The 23,898-nt window shown below is 44.2% G+C and overlaps 1 protein-coding gene across 2 annotated transcripts in view; it reads left to right on the top strand.

Annotated features, from left to right (window-relative positions):
- The first annotated feature begins 285 nt into the window (after positions 1-285).
- Positions 286-23,898, top strand: part of LOC115590256 (serine/threonine-protein kinase DCLK2-like) — a 41,415-nt gene continuing 17,802 nt past the window's right edge. The window contains exons 1-16 of one of the 2 annotated variants that reach the window (XM_030431544.1): positions 286-544; positions 982-2,236; positions 5,968-6,353; positions 9,862-9,988; positions 11,341-11,472; positions 11,562-11,650; positions 11,779-11,851; positions 12,272-12,377; positions 13,618-13,675; positions 13,976-14,095; positions 14,179-14,325; positions 14,829-14,962; positions 15,040-15,117; positions 15,221-15,317; positions 15,813-15,893; positions 16,503-22,213. In XM_030431544.1, the coding sequence (XP_030287404.1) occupies positions 1,801-2,236; positions 5,968-6,353; positions 9,862-9,988; positions 11,341-11,472; positions 11,562-11,650; positions 11,779-11,851; positions 12,272-12,377; positions 13,618-13,675; positions 13,976-14,095; positions 14,179-14,325; positions 14,829-14,962; positions 15,040-15,117; positions 15,221-15,317; positions 15,813-15,893; positions 16,503-16,628 (2,190 nt within the window). In that variant the 5' untranslated portion in view covers positions 286-544; positions 982-1,800 and the 3' untranslated portion in view covers positions 16,629-22,213. Of the gene's footprint in view, positions 545-981; positions 2,237-5,967; positions 6,354-9,861; positions 9,989-11,340; positions 11,473-11,561; positions 11,651-11,778; positions 11,852-12,271; positions 12,378-13,617; positions 13,676-13,975; positions 14,096-14,178; positions 14,326-14,828; positions 14,963-15,039; positions 15,118-15,220; positions 15,318-15,812; positions 15,894-16,502; positions 22,214-23,898 lie in introns of those variants that run through there. The other variant, XM_030431543.1, reaches the window with a different exon arrangement.

Raw genomic sequence — 23,898 nt, 5'->3', positions numbered from 1 at the left:
ATCTTACAATTTTCTATTAATTTAGTAAAAATAAAAAAATAAAAATGTTGTTGTTCACCTTTTTATTTTAAATATGTTGGTGCGGATGTAAAATGGGTGATTTTATGACAGTAAGACAATAAAACTAAACTGAATGTGAGACAAAAGGCAGAGAGGAGGAGGAGGAGGAGGGGGGACGTTGTCATCACGTACAGCCGCGGAGGAGCAGGGAGAGGCGGGGAGGAGGAGCGGGGGGAGCGGGGAGGAGGAGCGGGGAGGGGCGGGGTGTTCAGCCGGTCTCTGCTCTCTCTCTGCTGCAGCGGCCATGCTGCTGTCCGCCGCCTGTCTCGGTGCATCCCGGTCCTCCGCCGGTGTTTCCTGCCCGCCGCTGCATCCCTGAATCCCGGGTTAGCGGACCGGCCTGGGCCGGGTTGTGAGCGGATCAGTCCGGCTAGATCCACCGGAGCAGACCGGAACAGGCACCGGGGGGGAAGAAGAGAAGGAAGGAAGGAAGGAAGGAAGAAGGGAGCCTCCATAGCAACAAACCGGTCTCACGGCATTATTGGTAGGTGCCTCCCTCTGTGTGTGTGTGTGTGTGTGTGTGTGTGAATGGCGCTGTCAGCACAGCTTAGCATGTTTTGGGCGGATGCAGGGTGGATGAATGATGGAGGATGGATGATGGAGAGAGTCCGTCCCTCCTTCAGATGGAGGTTCAGGTCTGCAGCATCACAGGTTGATGATGGAGCTCCTGTTCTGGATTTGGGCTTCAGGTGGATTTAATCTGACTGGGAGGTGACACGTCTCTGTAGCACGCCGGCTGCTTTAACTCCACTCTCACGAATGCAGACCGTGTTGGAAGGTTAAAAAAAAAAGGTGCTGGTGATTTCCAGCCATCGTTAAGAACAAGTCCTCCCTCCATCTTTCTGCACCAGGTGAGCTCAACGTGTCAGCCGTTACGTATGTTCGTCTCATGTCAGTGATTGTCGTCTCTGTTTCTGTCAGTGATGGACGGATGTTGAAGACCCTCCACCACCACCACCACCCCCTAAAACACACTGGATTACCAGGACTGAACCGTGATCGCTCGGACTCACCGGGTTTGTCCAGGATCTACATTACAATCGGACCGAAACAGTGCAGGAAGGTCACAGCGAGGACACGACCGAATTATCAAGTAGGGAATAGACGTCTGCTGGGGGAACGGTGGATTTATCCTAAATTCCTGCTCGAAATCAGCAAAAGAGGATCGTTAAAGGCGAAGACGATCCCTTAATCTGACAGTCCGAGGTCCGGTTCTGGTGGACTTAGGCTGATTTGTGGATTAAAGCGTCAATGAAATACTTGAGTTTCAGAAGTCTTTGAGTTAAAGGTTCTGACAGTGTCCCACTTTAACGGTTTCGTTCGAGTAGAGTAGGTCTGGATGTGCAACACGGATCCTCGGACCACATCCTCCATCTTTTTACTGGTATTAGAACTGGTTTACAGTTAAACAAAGGTACCAACGCCCAGGACCGGATACAGGTAAAAAACAACCGACCAACTGGACTACAAAGACCTCAGAAGTCTTGAGGGTTACGGTAGAGAATCTACAACCACGTTTTGAGGACTAGAACCAGATCCAACTGGTTTATAAAAAGGATACTGGTCTTACATCACGCTGAATGGGATTATAAGATATCCTGATACCAGCGACTAATCAACCAAGGTTCTCTTGTCGTAAGAGGCCAAAGGACGGTCAGGAGGATAAGAGTCCCTGTTCATGGTCTCTGGGAGATGAATCTTGAGTAGCAGGATCTGTGTTGAACTCTTCCGGACCACATCATGTCTTTGAGCAAGACCCTCGAGCTGGAGCACTTCGATGAACGCGAGAAAGTTCGCCGCGGTCGCTCCACCCGCACCAAGAGGGATGACTCCACCGCCAGCGCTGGTGGCGGGGGGTCCGGCCCCAGCTCCCGGGGCAGCAGCCTGGTCCCTAGCCCCGCCCACAGCGCCAACTGCAGCTACTACCGGACCCGAACCCTGCAGGCACTCACCTCGGAGAAAAAGGCCAAAAAGGTCCGGTTCTATCGCAATGGGGACCGCTACTTTAAGGGTCTGGTGTACGCCGTGTCCAGTGACCGGTTCCGCTCCTACGACGCGCTGCTGATGGAGCTGACGCGCTCGCTGGCGGACAACCTGCACCTGCCGCAAGGAGTGCGCACCATCTACACCATCGATGGCAGCAAGAAGATCACCAGTATGGACGAGCTGGTGGAAGGTAGGACCTCCTCTTTGGTGTATCTGATATCACTGTGTCGGTGTTGTTCCTAGAACTTTACCACCATGGACCCAGAAACTGTAATATTTACTGAGATAGTTATTGGACCGTGAAAGTGTCGGACCCTCGAGATGTTCCGGGAACAACACCGATATCAGATTGTTGCTTCTCTTTACTTTATACTGTCGGTCGATACCGATCTCATATCTGTAGGTACAGCTTGTGGCGGTGGCAGCTAACTGAACAGATCTGTTTCCAGTCTTTATGCTAAGCTAAGCTAAGCTAAACTAAGCTAAGCTAAGCTAAGCTAACTGCCTGCTGGCTCAAACTCCTGGCAAAAAAAGCCAAAAAGCGGATTTCTGAAAACGTTTATTTTAGTGAGAAAAAATAAATGTTTTGATGCAGAATCAGTTGTCCAACTTTAGTTATCTCTGATGTGATAACGCCCCCGACCGACCGGTTCTGACCCGAGCCCGGTGAACACACTTGTTGTGGTTGGATGGCTCCCGGCTCTCTTTAATGGACTGCTGTTGGCTACAGAAGCCTGATCCGTCTCTGACCCCTGGACCACCTTGTTTAATCAGAACAATCAGGTAATCTCCTAATTTATCTTTCTGAAACAAGCGAGTGAAAGTCAAAGTTTACCAGCAAACAGTCTGATGGTGCAGCGCGACTCAGAACATTTAATTCTAGTATTTTTGTTTGAGGTTATGTAGTCGATGTTACATCTTTTAAATATGGTGGTTTATTTTGACAGGCGGTTAAAAGAGCTCATTGTGAGTGAAACTGTCTCTCGTGGGAATCGATGGACTTCAACTGCAACACTCAGTCGTGATCGTCCGGACTTCCTGTCACTCTCTCCAACGATCAATCGATTGATCCTCCTCTTTAAACCTCCTCACTGTCTCCGTCCTGTTTGCTCCATCTTTCTTACCCAAACACACCTGAATTATTTATTTTGTTGTACAGCAGCAGCAGCAGGATAATAGGCAGATAATCGATACATCCAGTGTGCCATTGAGGAAGTAACGTAACATAAATGTATAAAAGATGGACGACAGTGTTCATGTTCATGCGTGTGAGAACGTTTCTTTACAACTTTTAAGTCCGGTCCATATGCTCCGTCGCTGTCTGAAGTCATTTAGCCTGAAACAGACCAGTTACATCACTTACCATCAGTATTGACGAGTGGCTGGTTGTAATGTCCGTTAATGAGAGTCAGAGCAGGAAGCCGTTCAGCCCGAGACGTGCTGAGAGACGGATGCATCACTCTTCAGCTCTTTGAGGAATTAATAAACTACAAACAGAGCAGAGCGCGACGGAAACTCGTCAACCACGACTTCTCCGAGCATCCCAGTGTTTGTTTGGAGGCTTTAACAGAACCAGAACCTACAGAATAATGTCAACAGAAGTGTGTTTACTGCACTGAATATCAAACATTTACGTGTTTGTAGAAGAGTAGCTGTGACGGGAAATAAGACTTGAGGTACGAAACTAGAGCTGCAATGATTAATCAATTAAGGTGTCAACTATTATTCACCATCTATTATTCGATTTGAGGAATATTTAAAAAGAAGAACAGTTTATTCTGGTTTCTCACCTCCTCTATGATGATTAACTGAATATCTTTTGGTTGAGCACAAAACAAGAAATTTGAAGACATCGTCTCGGGGTTTGATTGATATTTTCCACCATTATCTGATCAATCTACTAATCAATTAATCAGGAGAGATAATCAACACAGATGTTGGACTGACTGCCACATTCAAGTCGTTTGTCTTGTGAGCATTTAAATCGTCTCACCACGGTTGTACAGTTGTGCGATCAAATAATAAAGATCTATTTAATCTCGAGTGTGTTAATAAGATCCCAGAACGCTGGTTGAAGCTGGAGAGGTGGCGGGGTCCGCCACGTACAAACACTGTGACACAGAATAATCCTCTAAGGTCAGTTTGTTTTATTCAGTTTATGAAAACAAAGAGAGTTTAATTAATGGACAATGAAATGAGTCGTTAAAGCTCGAGACTCGACTGATACTCATCTCAGGAAATGGTGCAAGTGACAGAGCCACATTAACCAACTGACAGGAAGTGACGCGACGCTCTACTGGGTTTTAAACTCAGTGTGAGATGTGTTAAATACGTCTATAATACGTTCACGCCGCAGCAGCAGGACCAGAACACAAAGATCATTTACTTTAGTGACATAAAACAGAAAAATCAGAAGCTGGAATCAAACAATTTCTGTCCTTTTTCTTCTCGCTAAATGACGACGCGAACAAAAGTCATGGTCGTGTCACGGCCTTTCAGCGGGAATCGAACCCGTAACACAGTGCATGGTGTCGCTGCCTTGCTCTGCTGCAGGTCAGTCGACACACAGAAGGTGTTCTGTGTTTAGACGCTCAGGTATTTGAATAAAAAATGAAAAAAGAAAACCCCAGAGCGGCTCGTCAGGCTGGTTTGAATAGCAAAGTGAAAGTCAACACGTGGAGAGACAAGGTCACACACACACACACACACACACACACACACACACACACACACACACAACTCTGCAGGTGTGTGTGTGTGTGAGAGAGAGAGAGGAAAGGTGTGTGTTTGAGGGCTACACAGGCTGACGTGTAGTGAGAGAAAGGTCCAGAAGTTGGTGTGTTCATGTCGTCTTAAAGGAGCAGTTCACCCAGAAACGTTGATGGAGCTGATGGAGAGTCAGGTGATGGAGCTGCGGTCTCGATTAAAACGTAAAAACATCCTGATTCTAAAAGACTTCTACGTTAGCCGAACGCGTCTGTTAGCTGTGATTGAAGACGTAAACGCTTCACTGTGTTTATTATATTCATAATATTCAGTCTGCGTCACAAACAAATACACGTTAGAGCGTTTTAAAGTTGTAGTTCATCACCGTTGAGACGCTTCAGTAGATTAAAAGTTCAAGATATCATGTTTTTTTGTGAGTATGATCGTCCCCTCTCTGTTTCTGTATCATATATATATAATATCAGACACTGGACGGTGCCGGTTATTGATTTCCGTGTCGTCTTCGTGGATCGTTCTGAGCGACGGCCCGTTCAGATTCTCACCTCACGTTACAGTCAGAGTGTCGAGCTGAGAGAGAGAGACGGGAGAGAGTCTGACATCTGCTGTCACCTTCACTCCATCCACCGTCCACACACACACACACACACACACACACACGCACACACACACACACACACACACACACGGCGTTGTGTTACTCCAGTTTTCAGCCTCTGTCCCTGAACTCACCTCTCAAAACGATTGTTCGGTCTGTTACAAGTCAGAGAAAACGCTCAGAGTGACGTCGTCAAGTTGGTTCTGTTGTCCAACCAACAGTCCGAAACCCAAACACTCTAAATTTATCATCACTAAGATGACGAAGAACAGCAACAAATCAACACATTTAAGAAGCTTGTTTGGAAGAAATGATGCAACATGACGTGCAGATCGATAACCAGCAGCTGCACGTTCTCAGAAATCCAGTAATTAATTATATTCTTACATATATTAACATGTTTCTGAAGAGTTGGATCTAATAATCTGCATATTTCTGATCATCAGAATCAGTGTTAAAACTGCTACATTTTCTCTGACTGCAGTCTACAAATTAGCTGACAGATATCAAATTAAGTGGATTTAAAATGTGGCAGAAAGTGGAAGTAAGTGCGTCGATGTTCGGTATCAAAGCTTCTCCTTCTCTCTGTCGTTCCTCAGGCGAGTGTTACGTCTGCGCCTCCAACGAGCCGTACCGAAAGGTCGAGTACACCAAGATCTCCGTCCCGAGCTGGAAGCCCGGTGCCAGCGTCGGGATCGGCCCCCCCGCCTCGAGCCGGCCCGCCACGGCGTCCGCGGGGGTGTCGGCGAGCACCGCCGCCCCTAAAGAGCGTCCTGAAGTCCGGGAGGGGAGGGAGAGCAAAGACTACATCAAACCCAAGCTGGTGACGGTGATCCGCAGCGGCGTGAAGCCTCGCAAGGCCGTGAGGATCCTGCTGAACAAGAAGACGGCGCACTCCTTCGATCAGGTGCTCGCCGACATCACGGAGGCCATCAAGCTGGACTCCGGCGCCGTGAAGAGGCTCTACACGCTGGACGGGAAACAGGTGAGGAAGAGTTTTAACTTCCACAGGAAACGTGTTCACATTCAGCAGGTTGAGATCCGTCAGATGGCAGAGAGACGACTTCTCTGATCAGACTTCAGATACAGGAAGAGACGCAGCGGATCAATATCTGTGCAGGAGGAAGCAGAGAAACAAACTTCAGTGGTCAGTTTTCTTTAGACAGACTTGAACTTCGAGGCTTCATATGAAACGTTTGGTAACATTTTACACAGTTGGAACAGGAAACAGGATGAAATGATGAAGTTCTGACATCTGATAGCCAAAAAAAGTACAAGGAACAGCAGCTCGACTGATACGCAGAGGCAGAAAGTCCAGTTTTTAAATATTTCAGGCTGTTTTTATGGCTTTTGTTTGATGGTTGGCAGCAGAGAGACGACAGGAAGTGGATGAAGGTCGACCTGAACCGGAGACGTTGTGTTTCACGTTCAGTCGCCTTAAAGCACTAAAACCCTCTGAGACAACACAAATGAATCTGTTTCAAACTGAAATAAGTTCTTTAGATGTTGGTTTTACACGTGTGAAGAAGTTTATCACTCTAACACGTCATCGACTCGAGCGACTGCTGATATCAGTGCAGCAGACGAATCAAATCACCTGCACTTCATCCTGGAAGAAGTCCTGTTCTGTGTTCTCAGCGAGCGTCTTTAAGGACTCGTCGTCAGCTCGAGGTGTCGGGACAGCGAGTTCAGCCTCTTTGAAGCTCATTATTCAGCACTTTCAGCTAAATGCGGCGTCCGTCTGTTTGAAGCCGGCGAGCTGCGACAGTCAGCGGCTCCAAACAGACGCTGATCCTCTCTGAAGCAGAACCGAGCCGGAGAGAGCGTGGATTTAAAAACGTCTCACACGTTCACTGCTGGGAGGCTATTTATAACACACACACACACACACACACACACACACACACACACACACACACAGACACACACAGTGTTTGAAGTTACAGATAAGACTGTTGGCTGCGACACAATGACAGTGAAGGAAATCAGAGACAGCAGAGAGCTTGTTGGAGTAAACACACACACACACACACACACACACACACACACACACAACTCTGTGTCTGCAGTGTGTGTGTGTGTGTGCCTGCAGTGTCGGCCTTGAGAAAGTAAAAGCAACGTTTGCGTCGCTGCCTTCAAAACAAAAGCAGCCATTACAGGACGGCTCTTAAGCATTTCATGCTTTTATTTTTAAAGTACCTCTCCCGTGATATATTTCCTTCATTACATACTGTAATAATTAATTTAAAGAGAGTTTACAAAGTCTTAAAGTATCTGATATTAAATGAACTTAAGTATCAAAAGTACAAAGAAACAGATATCATGTTCAGACGTGTGTATATTCTGTTTACTAGTCGTCGTCTCATCTTCAGTACTTCTTGATTATCAGACGTAAATATTCTTCTTCGGCTCTGATGCAGCATGTAATCTGAAAAGTAACTAGTAACTAAGGTCGTCAAATAAATGTAGTGGAGTGGAAGTAAAGTGCAAGTACCTTTAGATTTGTACTTAAGTAATTGAGTAAAAGTGCTTAGTTACATTCAGTGGTTTGTAACTAGTAACTAAGGTCGTCAGATAAATGTAATGGAGTAAAAACAAACAATTTTGCTTCCAAAAAGTAGAAGAAAATGCAGAAAATGTAACAGCGAAGTAAAAATACCCCAACATTGTAATTCAGTACAAGTACTTAAGTAAATGTAAGTAGTTGGATTACATCACTAGTATTTAGTTACATCAGTAATAGTAACTTAAAGAGAAATACTGATGTTTACGCTAAGTCGAGGCTTTTATTTTGAAAGGCAGTGTGTCATGACGAGAGGCTTTTATTCTCTTCAGACTGAAAGAAACAAGGCCGAGTGTGTGTGTGTGTGTGTGTGTGTGTGTGTGAGAGAGTGTGTGTGTGTGTGTGTGTGAGTGTGTGTGTGTGTGAGTGAGTGTGTGTGTGAGTGAGTGTGTGTGTAACTGTGTGTGTGTGTGTGTGTGTGAGTGAGTGTGTGTGTAACTGTGTGTGTGTGTGTGTGTGTGAGTGAGTGTGTGTGTAACTGTGTGTGTGTGTGTGTGTGTGTGTCCTCCCCTCGTCCTTTCAGTTTGTGCAGCCACCTCAACAGCGGGACAGAAACCCCATCACACACACACACTACACACTGCAGTGTGGTTGCCATGGTAACCAGCCATCCAGTAACAACCCCTTTCCTCCTCGCCACACACACACACACACACACACATACACACACACACACACACGCACGGTGCAGTTCCGGAGGCGTTGAGTAAAAAAGTAAACGTTGGTGACGGAGGAGGAAGTGAGAGGTAACATGGAGGACAAAAGGAGAAGAAGAAGAAGAAGAAGAAGAGGAAGTGAAGTTATTGTGTACATTCACAAAGACACACTTGTGTATTTACAGTACGTGTGACAGTTTTACGCGTCGTTACAATCCCTCTGTGAGCTCGCTCTCTCTTTCAGTTGTCTTAATAAAGGAACAGTGCACTCAAAGTATACACACAACCAATGTAGGATACTTCTCTGTTACCAGTGGAGAAACTCACCAGACTCCCTTTGAAAATCACTCAATTTTGTGAGTCACTGCGTTAGAAGAAACTTTATAAACTATGTGAAACTCTGTCTCTGACAGATTCTAAGTTATTTGGGCCTTTATATGAATCCGGTATTAAATAAAATACATTTAGTTGTTTGTCTCCTTGTAACAGTGTCCGTTTGTAGCAGCCTGTCTGAAACAGCCTGTCTGCTTCTGTGACTGAAGTGTGTCTAACCTGTGAACACCAAGCAGCTGTGTCAACACTGTTTACACTGATTTCAACATTTTGTGACAGTAAACGTGTCACAGTTAACAAATTCAGTCATGAGTGACCAATATTAGATACTTCTTTGTCGCCCATGGAGAAAAATCACCAGACTCCCTTTGAAAATCGCTCGATTTAGTGAGTTGTTGCGTGAGGAGAAACTTTATGAACCGTTTGAAATGCCATCTCTAACTAATTCTTCGTTATTCGGGCCTTCTTGTTAATTCTGCAAAAGTTGAACTTTATTTTTCTGACTGCTTTTGTGTAAAAACATCCTGTCTTAATGTTGTACATGTTTCTTTTCTTTAAAAATGAGGACTTGAGATTTCCTGAAGCTGTTAGAAATGCGGGAGCTGAAATAAAACAAAGTGAATAATCCTGCCCGGCTGTGCTCAGGTGAAAGACAAATCCTCCTGCCTCCTCTCCGTCCGTCTGTCTGTCTGTCTGTCTCTCTGTCTGTCCGTCTGTGTGTTTAAATCCGGGACATTCTGATGAATGATTTGTAGTTAATCCTGAAGACAGTTCTTAGACAGCACACTGTGTGCTTGTTTCTGTGTCCATTGAAACGCCTGCCAGCAGAGAACGTGATTAGAATAATATTCCCAGCTGTCGTCTGCACACACACACACACGTCTGGTTGATTCATCTGTGTGTGTGTGTGTGTGTGTGTGTGTGTGTGTGTGTGTGTGTAGCTGACCTGTCTGCAGGACTTCTTCGGGGATGACGATGTGTTCATGGCGTGCGGGCCGGAGAAGTTTCGCTACGCTCAGGACGACTTTGTGCTCACACACAGCACCAAAACACCGACTTTTGTCAACGGTGAGACACACACACACACACACACACACACACACACACACACACACACACACACTTTTTAACACTTTAATTTACTGAACTTGATCATTTCTGACACTTTGAGGACGCAGCACTTGAACTTTCTGTTTCAGTTTGTTTCTGACTTGATTTAACAAACTGGGCGTTTCTTCTTAAGACTTAAAAATCTCTTTTATAACGAAGATCTTACGTCTTAGTCGACTTTATGTGCGTGCATCAGAGGACAAACTGATCTGTCATCGATGACATCACAGTCCAGTCTCCTCCCAGGTCACATCAGGGATTTTCTTTTATTAAAATCATGTTTAGACTTCTGTTAAATCCCTCTGACCTGCTGAACTCTGTTTTCATTTTGATGTCGAGTTTCAGCCACATTTCACATGTTTGTGTTTCCTGGTGTTCTGAACTGATCAGCTGACTTTTCACCGTTTTGGGCTGAAGTTTGTCCTGAATATCTTATTCACAGCATGTTTTCACTCACATAGTTGTTGCTGAATGGTTAAAACCTCAAATTAATAACAGGAAGTCATGAAGCTTTCCACTAGTTTTTCCTTTTTGAGTTGTTTGGTCCTGAATGTTCCTCAGATCTTGTTGAATAAAGCTTCAGTAACTCTTTTGGTGAATTAAGGATTATTTTAATTTCCTTAAACTTTAGTATGTTAAAGTGTTGATATTTATTCCACATATTAAACATTAAAACATTTTTTTGAATTGAGCTAATTTCCGTACTTTTACATTCGGTTATTTTATTTCGTCTGTAGATTTCCGTTCAAAGTTTCATGAAGTGTTTTACACAGAAACACAGAACAATCATTTCCTGCATTAAGTCCACAAAAAGGAAACAATACAAATATCCACAAAGGTCTTTAGATGTGAGGTTGAGAGAACACCAAACAAAACAAAACGATGACAACATCTTATTAAAGAAACGGTCTGAGAGGAAAGAGCTCGTTTCTGAAGACGGTGGATTGGATCACGTGATTTTTTAGGTTTTCCCAGTTACTCAACACTCTGATGTTGGATTCATCGGAGCAGAACAGCCGGCTGATTATCGTATGAAGACATTTCTTAAAACTTGCGTCCCTAAATGAGTTTGTCCTTCACTGTCAACTTGATTTAATTATTCTTATTTTAAACCACACATCCTGAATCATTTCTCCGTCATCATTTCTGTCAGTCAGAGTCAGAGTTTTATTTTTACTGTGTCGTGCAGCTCTGTCTTTAAACAAGCTGTCAGATCAGTTACAGGACGTTTATCTCCTCCGATCAATAATCAGTCATCTAGTAAACGACACAGTCAGCTGATCTCTGATGATGATCATCTCTCTCTCCAGAGTGCAGAACTAAGGGGTCTCGCTCCGCCGCCCCGTCCAAGACTACAACTCCCAAGACCCCCAGCGGCTCCGGCTTCTCCGCCTCCAGGACTCCACCCAAAGGCCCGGCGAGGACGAAGTCTCCTGGTCCAGGTGAGAACCAATCAGAGGCCACACGATGACACAATGTAGAGTCTCAGATTAGTTTGACCAATCACACGGCTCCTTTCTCTCGCGTGCAGCCAATGAGGCGTCAGGATCGCAGTCAGGTGGGAGGACGTCGCGGTCCAGCACCTCCGCCACCAGCCCGGGGACACGACGCAGCCTCAAGGTCGGACCGACTGATTGATTGATTGATTGATTGATTGATTGATTGATTGATTGATCATCAGTAGATCTGCGTTCTCTAAATATGATTTTTTAAATATCTTTACATTAAATGTTGTATTTGGTCTCCAGATGTCTTCTCGTCGAACTTCCTCCACTGATGTGAACGGAGAGGCGGAGCAGCCAGACGACACCACCGTCGAAGGTGTGTGTCCGTGTGTGTGTGTGTGTGTGTGTGTGTGTGTGTGTGTGTGTGTGTCTGCGTGTGTGTGTGTGTGTGTGTGTGTGCGTGTGTTGATGCTGTGTGTATTGAGGTCGAGTATCTAAGTGAATTTTTAAAAACAGCGTCTCCAGAAAAAAACGAAAGAGTCCTAAAATAAACCTCTGTGCAGCCTGAAAGCCTCGAGCTTCTTCATCACTCGGAGTAAAAACTGAAACCCTGTGAAGCAGAAAAAACTCAAAGCTTGAGACGCATCAAACAGATGGACAACCGTCCAAGTTTCTGGCTTCAGAAGTGAACTTTAATAGCCAGATGCTTCAAGAACGCTGACAGAATGTGAAACGTACAGAGCTGAAATATAAAAGTCAACACTTCTTCTTCTTCTTCTTCTTCTTCTCCTCTCAGTGAACGGTAATCGCTCCGTCTCTTCCTCCATCATCAACGAGAAGTACCAGGTGGGTAAAGTGATCGGAGACGGGAACTTCGCGGTGGTCAAGGAGTGCGTGGAGAGGTGAGGGGCCAAACATAGCATTTAAAGGAACAGTTCACCTAAAAAATGTAACCTCAGTCATCATCAGTGTTGGGCTCGTTACTTTTAAAAAGTAGTTAGTTATAGTTACTAGTTACTTCTCCCAAAAAGTAACTGAGTTAGTAACTGAATTACTCCACTATAAAAGTAATTAGTTACCAGGAAAAGTAACTCTTGCGTTACTTTTATTTCTTCCCCCTTTTGAGCTCGGCAGTCATTTTAGCGTACTCAGCATCTACATATGTATTTAGAAAATGTATTTCTGCATGGCGGACCGGCTCCTGTTCTCCCTGATATTTTACCAGTGAGGCTCTGAAGGAGTCTGAGTCAGCTGTTGATAACGGGAGCAAGTTCTCAACAACATACCTGTCTATCATTGAGTTCACTTCAGTCTGTGTCACAAGTTTTTGTGAAGCTGTTAGCGGAGCTCACGTTAGCCACACCTGGCCTGCTATCATCATCAACAGCGTCAGCAACAGAGTTTTGGCAAGTGTTAGTTTTGTAGAAGTGTGTGCCACTGAGAGATGCTTCATTAGATCAGAGTTACTTACAACGGACGTGGACAAAGTAGATTAAAGTAGTGTCTGTACTTCCACTTTGAAAACGTAAACTTTCCCTCCGGACTCTTCATTGCTGCAGCTCACCTCTGCTAGTTTCAGTGTGTGAGGCTGCTGTGGCTTGTGTGTAAACCGAACACAGCCTCTGATTGGCTTACGAACTGTCACTCTACCTTAGAGAGCCAATCATCACCTCTGCGGTTGTCCCGCCCCTCCCTCACCGGAAGGAAAAAAAAACAGCTCTGCAGCTCCGGTGGCTGAGAGCCGAGTCGGTGACAACAGCTTCAATGAGAAACTTCAGTTTGTAACGCGCCACATTATTAGTCGGTAACGGCGTTGTAATGATGGAAATAGTAATTAGCTAGATTACCCGTTACTGAAAAAAGTAACTCCGTTAGTAATGCTGGTTATTCTAACGTTGTCCCAACACTGGTAATCATCTCCTCAATGACATGTCGATTTGAAGTCAGGTGAAGTCTCGTAGATCAGGACAGTAAAGGAGGGTTATAACATCATTAATTATGGATTATGGAACTAAGCGGACCATGCTGGTGGAATCTGGAAGAAGGATGAGCAAAGAGAACTTAGAGGGGAACTAATAATGACAACAATAATAATTATAATAATGATAATAGTAATAAGTGGTGTTGTGATTTGACTGACAGGTCGACGGGACAGGAGTACGCTCTGAAGATCATCGACAAAGCTCGCTGCTGTGGGAAGGTAACACTGATTTATAGAGTTCATAATTTTATTCTAATGACTAAAGGACAGTGTTGTTTGTTTCTCTGATGTTAAGGACACTTAACATGTCAGTGTGACAGAAAAGAGTTTACTGTGTACTGGACATCAGATCCTGACCTGAGATGATGTGATTGTTTCACCCTGGAGACAGAAACGTTCGAGGTTGTGAGAGTTATTTTAAGTCTCTGTAGATTTATGTTGAAGAGATGAATATAATGAAGCTTGTGTACTGTGTGTGTGTGTGTGTGTGTGTGTGTGTGTGTGTGTGTGTGTGAACAGGAGCACCTGATAGAAAACGAGGTGGCGGTGCTGCGGAGGGTCCGACATCCGAGCATCATCCAGTTAATTGAGGTGGATGAAACGCCCAGTCAGCTGTTCCTGGTCATGGAGCTCGTCAAGGTGCTCCTTCTTCTTCTTCTTCTTCTGCTTTCTGTGTATTTCTTCTTCTTCTGTTGTTATTCTCACGCCTGTTCCTCCTTCAGGGCGGCGACCTGTTTGACGCCATCACCTCCTCCACCAAGTACAGCGAGCGTGACGCCAGCGCCATGGTGTTCAACTTGGCCGGAGCCATCAAGTACCTGCACCGGATGAACATCGTCCACCGAGACATCAAACCGGAGAACCTGCTGGTACGACGTCACAACTTCTCCGGGTTTTAAAAGCTGCAATACAGAAGTTTTTTAACTCACCAGACTGTTGTACTTGTTCTAATACCTGAACAAAGCTCCCCAAGTCGCCAGGCAAGCTTACAACTTAGCTAACAAGGTAACGATAGACTTATAGATATAAAGCAAACAAGTGGTCAAATCTTCACCTTTAAGACCGTACGATATTAGACTGTGGATTGGAAACAGTGCAGAGGTTCAGAGAGAATCGCCACCTTCACAACCTGCACACTGATCGTCAGTCACACCTGGATAAACTTTCTGCTGTTTCACTGATGAAGAGCAGCTGTGCATCTGTTTGGTTGCAGATCAACGGATGTCAAAAGGAAAAGATTTCCTTTATTGTTCTTCCTGTGTTTCTGAAAAACTACCAAACGGACGTCGAGTACCAAAGTGCATCAAGCTGAGTCGTGTTGTGCATCGAAAACACAGCTTGAGTGTGAAGTGTTTGTCTGTGTGTCCTGCAGGTGTGCGAGTATCCGGACGGCACCAAATCTCTGAAGCTGGGCGACTTCGGTCTGGCGACGGTGGTTGAAGGACCGCTGTACACCGTGTGTGGCACGCCGACGTACGTCGCCCCGGAGATCATCGCCGAGACCGGGTAAGAGAGGAGACGAGTCGGAGACGAACTGCTGGGTCAGGACAGGTGAACTGACACTGAACTGTGTGTGTGTGTAGGTATGGTCTGAAGGTGGATATCTGGGCGGCGGGAGTGATCACCTACATCCTGCTGTGTGGATTCCCTCCCTTCAGAAGGTCAGAGGAGACGACAGTTTTGTTTTATATTTAATGTTTGGCGTCTTTAGTGGCGTCGATAAATAAGTCGTCCTTTCTTTTTCCCTCATCTTCCTCTCTGCAGTGAGAACAATGTGCAGGAGGAGCTGTTCGATCAGATCCTCAGAGGGAAGCTGGAGTTTCCGTCTCCGGACTGGGACGCCATCAGCCTGCCGGCCAAGGTACCGCTCGTTATGAGATGGGGCGTTCACATGCTGGGGGGGACAGTCCGACATCAGGGCACTGCAGTCAGCTCAAACACATTTTAACCACATTTATTCAAACACATCTGGTGAACCACAAACCTTCAGTAATAAAGACTGAGCTTCAATCCTCAGTTGTCTTTATCCACAATGATACATCATAACGTTTGTTTTTATTTAGTATAATAAATCTGAACCACATAAATAAATGTAATCAAGTCAAAAGCTCATTATTTCCTTCTGTGTTGTAACCAGGTAGAAGAATGAAGTAGCAGGTAATTTAAATACTCAAGTAAAGTACCTGAAAGTTGTACTTAAGTACTTCAGAAAACATTTATTTTCCACTCGTTGTCAACACGCGAGACGTAACGTGTTGAGCTTGGACTCTAAACACTTTTCACGTGAGATGTTTTCACGTTAGTTTCAGTAGAACGTGAGTTCAGGCTGCTGACAGTCACATGACCTGCTCCTCAGATGCTGATTAGCCAGATGCTGCAGGTGAACGTGGACACTCGTTTCACTGCCGAGGAGGTCCTGTCACACCCCTGGGTGACGGTAAGAGCACACACACGACAACTTCAGCTTCTTTAGTCAATAACTCTGTAAAACACGGGACTGATTATCTCTTTTTGTGACTTTTTGGAGACTTTCACATTCAAGTAACTCGTCAGACAGTTAAATTATGAAGCTGCGTTCTGAATTAAGCCAAGGGGGCGTTATTTAGACCCCAAAAAGTCCCTGATTTGAGGGACGTCTTCAGGCATTGGACTTACAGTACCTGCAGTGTTTAATTTCAGCCATTTTTTAAAAATCTGCAGCTATAAAAGTTTCCTGGAGAAGTCGCTGAGAAAAGGATTATGGGTAACACTTTTGGTGCTCGGCAGCACACAACTGTTAAGTGTTAAGCTAAGTGGGCTAAACAATAACAATAAGTAGGATTCAAACCTAAATCTCTCTGAATGAATTAGACACGATTACTTGAAGAAAGAAAGTGAGTGACTCGGTTCTGTTAGAATGACGGGAAACACTGGAAGTAACAGAGAAACGTTACTTCCAGTGGAAGTTAGTTTCTTTAACATAAGTTTCTTAACTTTACAGTATAAAAAGTAATCTGAGTACTCGCTGTGTTTGGTTTAAACCTGTTATTGATGTGTGTCTGTTCAGGACGAGGCTCCTGTGGACTCCAACACTGTGAGCAGCACTGAAGACCAGACCAGCGGAGACACACTGGAACCAGAACACGAGTCCCCGATACTGGAGACCAAACAGGTTCCTTCCCCTCTGGTCTGAGCCACATCCCCCTTTTCTCATCGACTGGAGACCAAACACAGCTCGTCAGGAAGTCGTCCTGTTTTTCTTTTGAATCAAGACTAAATGAGTTTCATCACCTCCAGTGTTGAACACACCCTGTTTGCTCTTTTGGAAACCAAATTAGTTTCATCTTCTGGAAGCCAAACGAGTCCACCACCATCGAGTCCAGGATCGGACCCCATTACACCACCTGGAAACCAAATGACTTCTCTCAGACCTGAACTAGAAAACATCACCAAACAAGTTCCCTTATTACTGTTTTTTGTACATTTACATCTTCTGGAAACCCAACAGAACTTATCACGTACAGTCCAGCTCTTCTGACAGTTTCCCCCACCTCTGGTCCAGAACAACTTCCTTTATCTTCAAATGGGAACAAAACCAGCTCCCTTCCCATCTCTGAAAAACTGAGCAAGTTCCCTTAAATCTGGTCCAGAATACATCCTGTTGAATGTACGAGAAACCAAATTATTGTCCTCACCTCGGGTATAAAAACACATCACCATTCATCTACTGGAAACTGAGCAAGTTCCCTTGAATCCTACCCTGAGTACATCCTTTCTTATCAACTGGAAACCAAATTAGTTCCCTCCCCTTTGGTCTAGAACACGTCCCTGTTTGTTTTACTGTAAACCCAAAACCAGGTCCCTCCCAATATTTGATCTACAACACTTTTCATCTACTGAAAACTGAGCAAGTTCCCTTAAATCTTGTCCGGAGTAAACCTTTTTTAATCTACTTGAAACCCAGTTAGTTCCCTCACAGCAGGTCAGGAACATGTTTCCTTTTGCGTACTAGAACCCAAACAAACTTCCTGAAATCTGCTCTAAAACTCGACCAGTTCTTCCACTGACAACCAGTTGAGTTCCCTCGCCTCTTAAGTCTAGGACGCACCCAATTTCATGAACTTGAAACCAGAAAGGTTCCCAAACTGTGAACTGGAGCACATCCCCTCTAATGAATTGGGAACCAACAAGTACCCTCACCCATGTTCAAGAACTCGACCTGTTTTTTATTTACTGGTAACCAAACAAGTTCCCTCGAGTCCAGAACTTCTTGGTGTCTACTGGACACAATATAAGTTTCCCTCCTGCTGGTCATAAAGAAGTTCTGTTTTATCTACTGGAAACTGAGCAGGACTCCTTAACTTGAGTCCAGTCTTTATCTTGTAGGTGGTCCTCACCTGTGGTCCAGACCAACACTGAACTGACTGAAGACTCTCAAGAGTCCTGTTTCTGCTGCTGCACTGGAAAGTATTTAAATTCTCTTCGACGAGCTCTGTTGAACTTCTTTTAGAGGTCCATTTTGCTCGATGAGAGGAGTCCCATTTTGTTTTGGCTGGACATTAATGAAGTCGCCTCACTGCTGCTTGGAGAACACCCACCATATCAACACTGGGACGCCATGAAGGTGCTATTGGACTCATCCCTGTCATCACCCAGTGTTCTCGAGGGACTGGACCCATCTCGTGAAAACGACCCATACCTCTGGTCAGAATGATGAACTCTGAGGTTCTGAAAAGCCTCAAACCACTTTCATAAGGATACAAACAGCTGGTTCACTGGTTCCCTCTGGTGTAGGGATTATTTTCTCCGTGGTCCCTGACGCTTGGCGGCCAGGATGTCTTCCATTTATTCTGGGAGACGGTCCAGTTCCTCCTGCCTTTACCCTACAGCTCTCCTTCCGCTGACCTGAAGGACGTTTCTCATTTCCTCTACTTGGCGCCCACCGACCGGAGGAGATACGAGTACTGTGCCTGTTTATGCTGCTGATGAATTCCCCTTAATATCCTAAATCTCAGCCGTTTCTTCACCGGTTCAGCTCCTCAGATCTCAGCTCCTGTCATCAGCTGTATAGACTGATGAGGCTCATTGTTTCCAAAAGTTTGACATCTTGGTGTGAAAGAGTCTCATGTCTGTAACAAGCGATGGAGCAACAGTCGGGGTCATTAACCTAGCTTAGCTTGAAAACTAAAGGATACTAATACGGGGAAAGAGGAAGCCTGGTTATTTCAGAAGTTCAAAGACCTGCTTCTTTAGATCCAGCTCGGAGGTTTTTGTTTGACACATTTTTGAGCTTCGAAGCCGTTTTCCCCCCATGTTTCAAGTCTTTAAGCGAAGCTAAGCTAGGCTAAGGTAAGCTAAGCTAGGCTAATAACCTCCGGACTCCAATCTTTTCAACAGAACATGAGCTCGTCCAGATTTTGTTCCCACCCAAATCTTGTGTTTAAAAACCAAATTTCAAAGCTCGTATTTCAGTAACATTGATACTTTCATAACCTTTAACTTACAAACTGATGTTCTGAATAAATACAGACCTATTAAACGATGAGCCTCATCTACGAAGACTCAGTGTCCTCCTCCTCTCCACTGAAGGACACTTTCCATCACCCAGCTCCCGTCCTTCCCCGTTTCCCCCCAACGCTTCGTACTGTAACTCAAATCAACCGAGTGACTTCCTAAAGAACAATCTCAACAACCTTTTCGAGGTTTCTACCTGCAGTATGACTGAGGTAAAGGGCCCGTTCCAGTCCAAACCCAGAGCTCCCTGCCTCTCCTCCTGCCTGGCAGCAACCGGAGGATAAAACATGTTGTATATACTGTAAATATCACTCTTGTCTGTTGGTGTCTATCTGTGTGAGTCAGTTGTGAAGTAGGGAAATAGTAGCAGTTTGAAAAAAAATGTAAAAAAAACCCACTTCAATGAAAAGAAACAATCTCATCATAGACGCGATGTGTCAGCACCCTGAAAAAACCTTGTTTTTCCTCAAAGTTCTAGATTTTAAAGACGATTATTCTCATTGATATTGAAAAACTTTGGACATTTTTCTAAATCTACAGTGGTGGAAGGTACCTAAGTATGTACAAGTATTAGAGTATTTCTATTTCATTACTCAAACTTTGACGATTTGATGCCTTTCTTGGTCTCACGGTGTTGTTCCAATATTTATAAACCTTGGCCCCCTCGTTCTCCAATGCCCCACAGAACAGAATTACAAGGAGTAGTCGTGAAATCTCCTCCTAACAAATGGGACCAACCCTCGAAGACCCTTGTACGTCATTAGTCGCCATCGACAGTGTTAATGTAAACGAACGTGATTGGACAGATATGCCGTCTCCAGTTGCGAGGGTTTCTGTTGCGTTACTATCCTGTTAGTGTCACAAGTACCGTTTGTCTGATGGAGACAGAAAAACAGAGAATGTAACATTATCGAGCAAAAGGTTAGGGATTGTTTTATGCCTGGTATGAAGAAAAGACCCATAATATGTTGAAATCACAGTTGAGAACCTCCATGTAGCGCGAACACTGCGTCCTACAACTCCATCCCAACAAGAATCAGGACACCATCAGCTATACGATTGAAAAACAGACGGGTCAAGGAGGGTATTAGAACTGGGCCATCGGGTTTAATACGTTAAAGAAGGGTACAGAAGGTTTTGGCATTTGAGGGGCTGCAAGTTTATCATTAAATGAAACTTGTACTGTAACATTTACGATGCAGGAAGATGGAGTATTTTTGCTCAGCAGGGTTTCAGTCCGAGTACTCGCTCCACCACTGACGCTAAAGTAACTCGGATGAGATTCAAGGTTTCTGACGGTCGCTGACGAACTGTAACGAAAGAGTTCCTCGCCGAAAAAAGTCCCCGATCGATCAGGTAGCAAACGTTGCCTGGCAACAGAGGACTGGACAGCGACGGACGTCTTTCCTTACATGGACACGTGTCTGTGAGATGTGACATAGTGGGTCACCAACCAATCATATCGCTCCATCCACACATCCATCATGTTGTCTGTTGATGTAACAGCTCATACGAATCACTGAGGACGGAGGTGTGTGTGTGTGTTGTGTGTGTGTGTGTGTGTGTGTGTGTGTGTGTGTGTGTGTGTGTGAGCATCAAGGGAAGGGGGTCACGTAGTTTTAAAACTTGAGAAGAAGTCAGTCGTCACCTGGAGGATAAATGTGTTGACCTGACGCAGTGTTGTGACCTTTGACCTTAGCACGACCTTTCCATGGCCTTGACCTTTGGCTGAGTCGCTGATGAAGAGTCGGACGATGTTCTTGTGTTGAGGCCGCGTTGTAGACGACGACGAGACCTTTAAAAAAACAAACTCTTATCTATATTTCTTTAATGAATTGACTCAGAAGATTTTTGTAGGTCAAATTTACGGTTACTAAGCAGCTCGAACGGAAGCATCACATTCACATCGGTCCAAATTTGAGTCAAACGCTGTAGATTACGTAGAAATTCAGCATCAAAGTTTTCTAGCAGGAACGTGCAGCTACAATCCAGGAAATCTGAGCCGGCAGTAGTTTTGTTCAGTCTGGTGGAGTTGGAGGCGACAGGCTGCACAGTTTCTACTTCTCAGTGAGGAAACTAACTGTTTCCGCTCGTTAACGTCATCAGACTCAGCAAGAAGAGTCCGACTCTTTCAGTCAGCGGCTCGGCCTCTGACCTTCTATGCCTGCTATGAACCCAGTAGTCTTAATTCTTTTCTCTTTGCTTTAAACCAAAAGGAGCCTTCTGTTGACGCCGTTAGCGGTGCAGCCACACCTGCGTCGACACGCAGCTGAAATCCTCTCTGTCTGACGCTGACGGGCCGTCAATGACAAGCAGCACCGACGAGTTTTATAACTTGAGAAGAGAACAGATCGTTAGCATCAGCGCTAACGTTGAAGAAACTCATCGTTGGTTCGGCATGTTCGAGCCAAACGGATAACGTTTCTTCACATGAATCAAAGGAACAGTTCAAAAATGTAAATTCAGTCTTTATCTCTTCGCACATGGAGAATACACCACATAAATCCATGAACTGCTCCTTTAATTTCAGACCCAATCCTCCTGGTTCCTCCCTCCAGAAAAGACCGGGGTGGATTTCAGTGATGTGACTCGGGGTGGCTGCAGTTTTTAACCCTCTGTGTGTGTTTTTAATGAGATGCATTGTGAATGTGTGTGTGGTCATTTCCCATCATGCCTCATGTTAGACAGGAACTCTTTTTATTTTTTATTTTTAATTAAGTGCAGTAGACAAATTAGGAGTTTGAACCCAACCCGGGCTGGTTCTCCTGAAAGGATCTGTGAGGTTCAGTTCAGTCAGAGGATTCATGCTGAATCGTTTCATTCTGTGAGAAGTCGTCACACGTTTTAGTTTTTAAGACTCGACTCGACCTTCAACACAGGAAGAAGCCTTCTGACGTGTGAAAAGGTTTTTACTTCTGTAAAGATTCTGAGCTCAAACTTTCTCCACGCTGGCACACTGAAAGTGTTTTAACCTCTAAATGAAACCTGCTGCTGCTTTGTGTCTCTGCCAGATACTTTGAGGAGAACTGGTCCTGGTTGAAGTGGAAGGAGGTGTGAGGAGAACAGTGTTGTGAAGACATGTTGTCGACATGTTTTAATGCTAACAACGATCTGTAACGTGACGTGTGTTGATATGATACCTGTGTGTTTGTGGCCATCAGGCTGCAGGCGTCGGGCCGAAACAAAAAGCCTGACGTGCATCGAGAAAAGAAACGATCGACTGTGAAAATAAAAAGCTGATGCAGCGGCATCAAGTTAACCTGCTGCGTCTGTTACTGTCGTCTTCTTACCGACTGATAAACTGTCTCTACTGAACAGTCTGTTTGCCCACCTGAACACTTCAGCTATTATATATGTGCAAAGTTCACATGAAGAAGGAAATAAAGAAGTATAAAAAGTATTTAGAGCTCATTAAATGGCCTCATTAGCACTTCTATGAAACTCAGACAATAAAAATACAATTCATGAAATTATTAAAAAAAAAGATATATTATAATATAAATAAAAATAAAGAAAACAATTCAAAAATAAATGAAATACAAAAAATAAAGAAATACAGAAAAAAATATTTTAAAAATATTAAAACAAAAATTATTTAAAAAGACAAAAAAATAATTTAGAAATACAGAAAAAATACAGAAAAAAATAGAATAAATAATAAAAATAGAAACAATGAAAAAGAAAGTAATTTAAAAATGAATGAAATTCAAAAAACAAGATAAAGAAAGAAATGAAAAACTACAGAAAAGAAAGAAAATAACAAAAAATAATTCAAAATAAAAAACTATAAAAGACAGAAAATAATAAAAAATATAATAAAGAATGAAAATCAGAGAAACAAAAATTAATTGTAAAAAAGACAAAAAAATCATACAAAAATATAAAAATGAATTTAAAAGACAGAAAATAAAATATAAGTAACATAGGTAAAAAAGAAATTTAAAAAATAAGGACATAAATGAGTGAAGTTTCCCTTTTATCATTCCCTGAAACGAGGCGGAGCGTGACAGGACGCTTTGACCTGTGAAGAGCTCAGCGACAGACTGAAGAGGACGTTTTACTGACAAACACAAAGCCACATCTCAACTTCTCACAGATATAATGAGACAAGAACAACAGGCGCGTCTCCAGTCATGATCACAGATCAATATATCAACTTAAAGCTCGGCTGTAAACCTGCACAGGACAGCTGAACACGCTGCCAACGTTCAGACCGACTGGAAACCAGTAAAGGAAGCTTTCACTGCAAACTGCTGCACTTCCTGCTGTGAACACAGACGGACAACTCCTCCCTCTTCTCCAACAGTCTGACTGGGTTTCCTGTGTTGGGAAAGTTCACTTTCTACATGAACTAGTTCAACGTTAAGTTCACAAACTTTAAAACGAACTAGTTCAGGTCATAGTTCATAATTAAACATTTTGAAGTAATTTCACAGTTCCAAATATTAAAAATAAAATACATACGTCTATATATATACAGAACGTCCAGCAGAGAATCCAGGACAGAGAGAAAGACGTGAAGGAGCTTCAGCAGGAGGTGGAGACGACCAATCGCTCTGCTGATGAAGCAGTGGAGCACAGTGAGAAGATCTTCACCCAGCTGATCCGTCTGGTGGAGACCAGACGCTCTGATGTGAAGCAGCGGATCAGATCCCAGCAGGAACTGGATGTTAGTTTGGCCAAAGAGCGTCAGGAGAAGCTGAACCAGGAGATCACTGAGCTGAAGAAGAAAGACGCTGAGCTGGAGAAGCTCTCGCTCACAGAGGACCACACCCAGTTTCTACACAGCTACCCCTCACTGTCAACACTGACTGAGTCTACAATCTCACCCAGACCAAACATCGACCGCCTGCAGGCCTTTAAGGACGTGACAGCAGCTGTGACAGCAGCCAGAGATCAAATGCAGCAGATTCTTGCAGAGAAATTACGTTTCCTGGAGCCAAGAAGCA

Source organism: Sparus aurata, chromosome 10, assembly GCF_900880675.1.
Source record: "Sparus aurata chromosome 10, fSpaAur1.1, whole genome shotgun sequence".
In the NCBI taxonomy this organism is placed as follows: domain Eukaryota; kingdom Metazoa; phylum Chordata; class Actinopteri; order Spariformes; family Sparidae; genus Sparus; species Sparus aurata.
The sequence above is the reverse complement of the archived record's forward strand: the minus strand, read 5'-3'. Positions and strand labels throughout refer to the sequence as shown.